This window comes from Rattus norvegicus, chromosome 10, assembly GCF_021556685.1.
Source record: "Rattus norvegicus strain SHRSP/BbbUtx chromosome 10, alternate assembly SHRSP_T2T, whole genome shotgun sequence".
NCBI lineage: Eukaryota > Metazoa > Chordata > Mammalia > Rodentia > Muridae > Rattus > Rattus norvegicus.
This window is the reverse complement of record NC_141543.1, coordinates 89555243-89564291: the sequence shown is the minus strand read 5'-3', so window position 1 is coordinate 89564291 and position 9049 is coordinate 89555243. Positions and strand designations below refer to the sequence as shown.

The 9049-nt window shown below is 55.3% G+C and overlaps 1 protein-coding gene across 2 annotated transcripts; it reads left to right on the top strand.

Moving 5' to 3' along the window:
• Window positions 1–1174: 1174 nt before the first annotated feature.
• Neurod2 (neuronal differentiation 2) lies at window positions 1175–5372 on the top strand. 2 transcript variants are annotated; one of them, NM_019326.2, is given in 2 exon segments: window positions 1175–1386; window positions 2473–4719. In NM_019326.2, a coding segment is annotated over 1 exon segment (1149 nt). In that variant the 5' UTR covers window positions 1175–1386; window positions 2473–2477; the 3' UTR covers window positions 3627–4719.
• The last annotated feature ends 3677 nt before the right edge of the window (window positions 5373–9049 follow it).

The window sequence follows — 9049 nt, the reverse complement described above, 5'->3', positions numbered from 1 at the left end:
TGACTGCTGGGGTTAATGTCTGTGGCCTTTGTGACAGAAGTGGGAGAATGTTTGGGTCCCATCTAGGAACTCTAAGCAGTCTACAAGCAGTCATATCCTTCCTTCAGCTAACCAAATCAGAAGGCCAGGAGAGAGGCGCCAGTGGGTGGCCTACCTGGCAATGATCAGGGGTAGCAAGGCCTTAATGACTGGAGGAAGAGGAAGAGGAGGAAGAAGAAGAGGAGGAGGAGGAAGAAGAGGAGGAAGATGAAGAGGAGGAGGGGGAGGAGGAGGAAGAGGGCTTCTGGCTTAGGAATCCAGACCTGTGCTCACCTTAACCCAGATGGGGGACACACAGCTCATCTCCAAATCCCTCCCCACCATACATTTGGGCTCAACACCCAAGGAAAGATCTCCTATGTGATGATGACTCCACAGATATACACACATGTACACACACACACACACACACACACACACACACACACACACACACACACAGAGAGAGAGAGAGAGAGAGGCACAGACACCCAGGCAGGCAAATCTTTCCCTTTCTCTGTCTTTCCCTTGGTTTGAATTTTGTTCAGCCACATATGTTGTGTGTGCGTGAGGGTGGGTGGGGGAGGGGCAGACAGGGATGAGGAATGGCATGGTGCCAGCATCTACCTATGGGGCTTGGGCCAGGGATGCCCCCCACACCCACCCTGGAAGGAGGCCTCAGCTGTCCCTTTGTGGTGGAGAGGACTCTCTTGGGGAGTGGCAATAAGCACTGAGGTCCCTTTTCCACACCCCAGGGTCTGGTCCTGACCCACCTTAGGGACCTGGGGACAGGGAAATGGACAGATCAAGACCCTAGAGAGAGCCCTAAATTGGCCCAGCACCACAAACCGCCAATTCCCAGACTTGCCACCCCATTGTTCCCATGTGGGGGGCTCTATAGCTGGGGGGGGGCAAGTCCTCCCACCTCCCTCTCAATCTCTGCTTTTCCTGCGTTGGGCGGGGAGGGGAGGGCGGCAGAGATATTTATTTATTTCCTTTATTTATTTAATTTTTTTTTTTTTTTGGAGTAGAGAGTGACAGATGGCGGCGGGTCCCGGGGGAGCCGGCTCTCCCCCAATGCAGACGCATGCCAATCACCGTCTCTCATGTGATAGCTGCTGCCCGTGACGTGCCAAGCCCATATGGCCTGGCATAGAGGCTGGTACCCCGCCTGGTAGAGATGCCACACTCGCTCCGCGGCTCGCATGGCGCTCTGAAGACGCCGGCGCCCGCCGCCTTGAGGAACCGCTGCCCCCGCTCCCTGAAGATGGGGGAACAATGAAATAAGCGAGAAGATTCCTCTTCTCCCCCCTCTCTCTCTTGCCCCCCTCCCCCTCCCCTCCCCTCTCCCCTTGACTCCTCTCTGAGGTAAGTTGTCCGAGAGGGAGCTAGAGCTGACCTGCTATGGGAGGGGGCGCTGCTTCGGACATGGAAGTCCCCCCAGTTCTCCTATTCCTGGGACCCTACCCCCTTACGGGGTGGGCAGCAGGGGCGCCCCGGGTTCTCTCTCCCATTGGGGCCGCAGCTTAAGGGGCTGCAGAGGGAAATGGTATGCCTAGGATGGGCTGGGGGGAAGGGTCATGAGGCACACGAAGAAGCGAAGATAGGAACCCCCCCCCACGACTGTCCCGAAGGAACCTGCGACCTTTCCCCACCACCAAAAAAGATAAGCAAACAAATAAATTTAGATTTCCCCCCATGGATCTCAAAATACAACGAGATCTGTAGAGACGTGTGGGAGGGAGGGAGTTTGAAGAGGGGAAGAGGGTCCCTGACCGCAAGGGAGACGAACATGGTTCACTTTGGGGTCTTCTCCCCACGCCGGGCTTCTTCAGTCCCCGCCACCAGAGCCGGCTCCGGGAGACCCGTGCGCAGCAGCTAGAGGAGACGGTGCTCCGGCGTCTGGAATTGGGGCTGCGGGGGTGGGGGCCGGGCCGGGGGCGGCGCGTGGCCAACTTGCAAATTGGATTAGGGAGCGTGGGGGTGAGAGGCACCGGAGGGCTTGGGGAGCCAGGCCGAGGGGCCGGGACCGCGGAGGGGAGGAACGGGGCAGCTGTCCCCACGGCAGCCGCCCAGCTTTTCTCCATCACCCGGAGAGAGCTGGCTTTTGGGCGAGAGCACCGCCTCCCCGGGAAGAAGGACCTGATCCCTTAACCCCCCACCCAGCCACGCTCTCTGGGACCCCGACACAGCCCCGGAGCAGCTTTCTTCCCGACCAGGGGCGGAGCCGGAGCCGGGCTTCCGGGCGAGGGCCTGGGCCGCGGTCCCCCACCGGCAGCCGGGCAGGGCTGGGCCGGCTCTGGGCGGGGCAGCGGAACGTGGTGGGCATCGGGGGTCTCTGAGCTGAAGCGCGCACCGAGACTTGGGGGGTGGAGGCGGGTTGGGGGGCCGTGGTGACCCGGGTGTGCCCCTCACTCTGTGCTGTTTGTCTCTCCGCCCCCGGGGCGCCCTCAGGCACCATGCTGACCCGCCTGTTCAGCGAGCCCGGCCTCCTCTCGGACGTGCCCAAGTTCGCCAGCTGGGGCGACGGCGACGACGACGAGCCGAGGAGCGACAAGGGCGACGCGCCGCCGCAGCCTCCTCCTGCTCCAGGGTCAGGGGCTCCAGGACCCGCTCGGGCCACCAAGCCAGTGTCTCTTCGTGGAGAAGAGGTCCCTGAACCCACGTTGGCTGAGGTCAAGGAGGAAGGAGAGCTGGGCGGCGAGGAGGAGGAGGAAGAGGAGGAGGAGGAAGGACTAGACGAGGCGGAAGGCGAGCGGCCCAAGAAGCGCGGGCCGAAGAAACGCAAGATGACCAAGGCGCGCCTGGAGCGCTCCAAGCTGCGGCGACAGAAGGCCAACGCGCGGGAGCGCAACCGCATGCACGACCTGAACGCGGCGCTGGACAACCTGCGCAAGGTGGTGCCCTGCTACTCCAAGACGCAGAAGCTGTCCAAGATCGAAACGCTGCGCCTGGCCAAGAACTACATCTGGGCTCTCTCGGAGATCTTGCGCTCCGGGAAGCGGCCGGATCTGGTGTCCTACGTGCAGACTCTGTGCAAGGGGCTGTCACAGCCCACCACGAATCTGGTGGCCGGCTGCCTGCAGCTGAACTCTCGTAACTTCCTCACGGAGCAGGGCGCGGACGGCGCCGGCCGCTTTCACGGCTCGGGTGGCCCGTTCGCCATGCATCCGTACCCGTACCCGTGCTCGCGCCTAGCAGGCGCACAGTGCCAGGCGGCCGGCGGCCTGGGCGGAGGCGCGGCGCACGCCCTGCGGACCCACGGCTACTGCGCCGCCTACGAGACGCTGTACGCGGCGGCGGGTGGCGGCGGCGCCAGCCCGGACTACAACAGCTCCGAGTACGAGGGTCCGCTCAGTCCCCCGCTCTGTCTCAACGGCAACTTCTCGCTCAAGCAGGACTCGTCCCCCGATCACGAGAAGAGCTACCACTACTCTATGCACTACTCGGCGCTGCCCGGCTCCCGGCCCGCGGGCCACGGGCTGGTCTTCGGCTCGTCGGCCGTGCGCGGGGGCGTCCACTCGGAGAATCTCTTGTCTTACGATATGCACCTTCACCACGATCGGGGCCCCATGTACGAGGAGCTCAACGCGTTTTTCCATAACTGAGACCTCGCGCCGACCTCTCTTTTTCTTTGCCTTTGTCCGGCCCCCTAGCCCCAGCCCCACGAGCTCAGGGGCTCTCACGGACTCCAGCGCCGGGCGCGCGGGGCGCGGGCCGCCGGTTCTGCAGCTCTCCAGAGCGGCGTGGTCTCTTACCTGTGGGTGGCCCGTCCCAGGGGCCTCGTTTGCCTCTGGGGACTCGCCTTCTCTCTCTCCCCAGCGGGCTTCCTCCTCCCTTCTCTCCTGGAGAGCATCTCTGGGGACCTCCCGCCAGGCCCTCCCAGGAGACTCCCTCCACATTCCCAAACTTGGGTTTTCTCTCCCCGCCTCCCAGCAGGCCAGAGGCAGTTGGTAAGGGGCTGCTGAGTTTCGGGGATAGTGTCTCCTCCACTTATGGTTACTTTAAAAAAACAGGCACAGAGCTGCCCAGGCCGAAAAGAGTTGGTATCTCTTCCTTCTCGAAGAGGCCAAAGCCAGGGCGCCCAAACGCCTTCACCCCAACACGAATCTCCGCGTTTTTTATTTTTTATTTTGGTGGGAGGGGATGTGGATTGAGAGGAAAGAGAGAGGCCAAGCCAATTTGTAACTAGAACCATTTTTCCTTTTCCCTTTTTAAAAAAAAGAAAACAAACATACAAAAGGAAAAAATAGAAAAAGGAAAAAAAAAAGCTGAGAGGCAACGGAGGCCGAACTCAGAGTCCGGATCGGAGAGAAAACGCAGTAAGAACTTTTAGAAGCAATAAAAGGCAAATAATAATAATAAAAAATACTACCAATAATAATTTTTAAAAAGACACAAATATCTATGCAAGGAGGTTCTGACTGAGCCTAGCAGCCGGACCCGGGATGCTCCTTGGGTCCGCTGGCTGCCCCGCCCACGCGCGGATCTGTGCACTTTGGTGAAGTGGGGGCCCGCACCGCCCCTCCCCCCAGTTTCTTACAATCAATGACTCGGAGATTTGGAACCCCAGTGCCACTGCCCTCCTCCCGCCCTGTCCCGTTGTGCGTCATACTGTTTTCTAAAAACCTGTTTCCAAATTTGTATGGAATGGCAAACTGTTGGGGGGTTCGGTTTGGGGAGGGAGGGTTTGCATGAGAGACACCACACACACACACACACACACACACACACACACACACACACACACTCACACACACACTCACATACATACCACACCGCACGCACACGCAGGCCCAGGCCCGCCTACATGGGCGTCCGGGGACAGAAGGAGGTGTCTACTGGCACCTCCTCTCTACAGGCAGTCTGGTCCGTCCCCTCTTGGGGTAAGGTGGAGGAGCACAGACCTGGGAACAGCCTTACCCTTGCCCAGACTGTGCCTCGGTGGGCGCCAAGCTCCTGGTGATTTCTGGTGGCTGGAGAGGGTTGTTTTGTTTTGTTTTTGTTTTTTTTGGGGGGGGGAGATTTTTGTTGTTGCTTTTGTTTGTTGTTTTGTTTTGTGTTTTGGTTCTAGGCTCCGCCTGACTTTTGTCATCCAGTGAGCTGGGAGAACTGAGGGCTCCTCTGGAGGTTCCCCCACAAGAGGCAACAGGTGAAGCTCCCCCCTCCGGAGGCAGGGAACCAGGCAGCCAAACATACGATGCAAAAAACGCAAACCCACAGGCGACACACCCCCACACACGCAATTTTACCTTCCTCTTGTAGCGAAGATGAAACTCCTGTCGGACACCCGAAGTGCATTGCGTGTTTCTGTTGAGTTTAATGACGATTAATAAATATTTATGTAAATGAGATGCAAAGCAGACCCGCTTTTTCACAGTGGCCTCCTTTTATGGGTGGGGGCAAGGATTGATCTGGGGCTGGGGTGAATGAGGCTAAGTCCGGTGACTGACTGACTGCTTAGAAGCTTAAAAGAATAACTGAGGGCATTCCTGGGTGGGGTTTCCACACTGCAAGACCTACGCGCGCGTGCACACACAAATGCACACATACATACGCATAAACAGTCACACTCACTGCTCCTCCTAGGCCCCACCCAGATTTACATAGGCACCCAGCACAAAGCACCCCTGTGTTCTACTTACATCCATCCAGTCCCCCCAAACACGTAAGGATCATCTCTGAAAACAAAACATCTTTCCATTAATGAACAGTTATCAAAGCGGGGCCATCCTGCCATTTTACAACCCTTGGCTTACTGTTAAAAAAGCCAGACGTGTGGGAATAAAGAGAACATGGATATCCTTGTTTTGATATAAATAAAGCAGATATGGATATCCTTGAATTGAAAAGAGAGATCGTGAGGTTAAAATATTAATGGAAAAATCTCCTTTCCATCTTAAATTTGTGTTTCAGTGGGCTCAAAGGAATGGACTCTTTTGCCTTCAGAGATATTGACATCTTAGGTGTGGATAAAGGTGGAGGCTTGATCTGTAGGAGGTCCCTGGTTAAGGACAAGACCTTGTTAAAGACATGAGCAAAAAAGGGACAACACTGATTAATAACTGCCCAGTCTCTTTTTCTGCTGCAGTTCTAGAAAAGGGGATGGACCTTGATGGAATGCACACAGGAGGATCCACTTTTACCTGGACCTCACCATTTTGTTCCCCATAACCCCTAAAGGCAGAGACAACTTGGCCAAAGGCTTCCCCACCCGGAAAAGATGCCTCTTAGATCCCAGTGATCGTCAGAGCTCTGAAATATTTGAAAGGGAGTCTGGATCCTAAAAACTCACATCCTAAAACCTGAGGAAGATTTAGGAATTCCCCTCAAAGAAGCTTCTCTTGGTGCCTTTCTCCCCGCCCCGCTCAAAACACGATCATTTTAGGATTGAAGTGAGGTTGAATGTAATATTGTTTAGGGTTGAGGTCAGATATGCAAATGGATCTTAGGTCTGTCACCCAAATGAGATCTTCCTAACAGAAGCAAGGACGAGAAAAGAAGGAGTCTGGATGCCCAAAGGGAAGCACACTATGGCAACTGAGTCCAGCGGCTCCACTAAGTTCCCACACCTTATTCAAGTCTTCTGAGTAAAAACAACCCCTTGCGGCCTCAATGCAGTTGCAGGCAGAGAGAAGCCAGGAACTGTCCACTCCTCGGTGCTGATCCGTATCTAACATTTCCCCTTCTGGCTGCCGAGGAAGACTAGTACCTGGGACTAGGGAGCAGAGACCCTCAGATTCTCCTGCAAGCAAACTTCCTAGGAGACTCTCATTGTTCATTCTTTTAAAATGTTCACCGCGTTCTCTGGATTTCTCTCAGGACCACCTCTCTGGAGTGAGAGTGAGCCCTTTGTCATTGGGATTCTTCCCCGTGGGTGGCTAATGAGATCTAACAGATCTCTGAATCACTTTTATTCTTGAGAGAAAGGTTTTGGTGCATCTTCTCCTCCACTTCTTTAGAGAGTTTGGGAAGCTTGCAAGATGCACATTCTGATCCTAACCCAAGGAGCTGGTCTGCTCCTAGTGCTGGGCAAGGTCTGGCAGGGGCACTTGGAAGAAAAGGAATTGGGCATCATCCCAAGATGTGATTCTTACCTTGCCCTGGAAACAAGGTTAATAATTGGGCTTCTCTCCCACTCAGCTGGTTTCCCAGAACTTGCTCTGAACTCCAAGCTGGGCAGGATCCAGGTGGCTTGGGGCCGGATGTAAAGGACCCCTCCACGTGGCTCCCTGGCTAGATCACAGACTCTTCTACATAGCTCTCCCAGCTACCCCACACTGTTCTGCTCTGTTCTGAAGCCAGATTTTTGAAAGGCAGTGGCTCTTGGGCCATTGCATCTACAGGTCAGGTCACATGTGGGGACTCAAGGACCCTTTTAGGGGCAGGGACACTGGAGCCACTGCTTCTAATGAATCCTGCTATCAGCCCAAATCCAATTCCTAACCTTGCCCCATACGCCGAGCACTCTGGCTGACTCTAGCCTCCCACCACTGCCCTCCTCCCCAACACAACACTTAACTGCCCTGTTGAGATGGTAAAATGAGCAGGAGAATATATGCACGGACACTTGGCCCCAGACGCCCCCTCACAGATCTTTTTCTCTCGCTTGGCTTGCCTGAACACACATCCCGAGAAGCTCCGTGAACAGAAGGGGGGGGGGTGCTGGCATGGCTTGGGGGAGGGTGGTGGACAGAGGCAGAAAGTGCAAAGAGGACTCCTTTCTTTCCACTGAGCAGCTGGCTCTCTAAGCAATCCATGCCCTGTTCGGTATCAACCCCTGGGCTGCCCAGCCCAATGTCTGGAGGCAGGTTCAATCTGGAGAGTGTTTTCTCCTTGATTTTTTCCAGCCCAAATCCCATGCCTAGCATTTGAAAAGAGCAGAGAAACAGAGGGTGCTTATCTGTCAGGGTAAGGGAGGGATGTTGTAGTTGCTTCTCCTCTTGCCATTTAATTCCATCCCAACCACTACCTGGACAGCGAGTCACTGTCCATTAGTGAAACTCCAGCTGTGATTTTTGTCACCTATGGTACTAACTGGATGAACTACTGGGGGAGGCAAAAAAAAAGCAATGGGGGAGCCCTTCACTCTAGGCAGCCTCCTAAGGGTGTTCCAGTGTGTTTTCTCCCCACAAGTTCATAGCCACCCAGATAAGGGTCATAGATTGCATTCTCCTTTGCCCAACTTTGACTTCCTCCTCTTCCAGGAAGCAGTAACAGGAAGCTAGTTGCTCCTAGAAGCTTCCACGGATTTCTGGAGACTGCAGGACTAAGTCCGATCTAGATCCCACAGATTAGTTTTCAAGGTAGAAGGGAACTGACCTTGAGGGACAAGACAAGCCTGGCCCAAGCCCCTACCACAGGACAAGAGAGGGCCAAGGGCTGCCCAGGGCCCCTGACCTGGGTGGACAACTGGAAGGGACAAGCTTCTTGTTTATGGGGAGAGGGTGGAGACAGAACCTGCAGGAAGATTCCCAGACGCCAGCCCAAGACACTGGTTTTTTTGTTTGTTTGTTTGTTTGTTTGTTTTTTGTTTTTTTTCCTAAGCTTTGGTGGCCAGGTGTTGGCCACTGGCCTAAAATGAAGGTGACACCTGGACTCTGAGAAACCTGGAAACTCCACTGTGTGTGTGTGTGTGTGTGTGTGTGTGTGTGTGTGTGTGTGTGTGTTCACCTCAAGCCTTCAAAAATGTCCCGCAGGTTTTCCTAGGTGAGGCGGCTTAGGTGTGTGGTGCTGCTGTCTTGGGAAGGCTGTTATGCTATTGAAACTTTATTCCTAAAACACCAGGTTCAGAGTGTAAGCCTTGCACAGAAGGGACTGGAGAAGGTCAGGAGTGGGTAGGGCTCCCTGGGGGAGAGCACTGCATACCTAGCAGGGAGATGTCAGGATTATTTTTTCCTAGTCTCATAATTGCAGGAGAGGAAGCTAGGTAGTGCCTGAAGGAAGGAGAGGAGGGGGTACCCTTTTAAGCACTAGCCATGCCAAGGGAGACCGGGCACACTATCCAGCTGTGCCCTGACTGTGTCTCTGG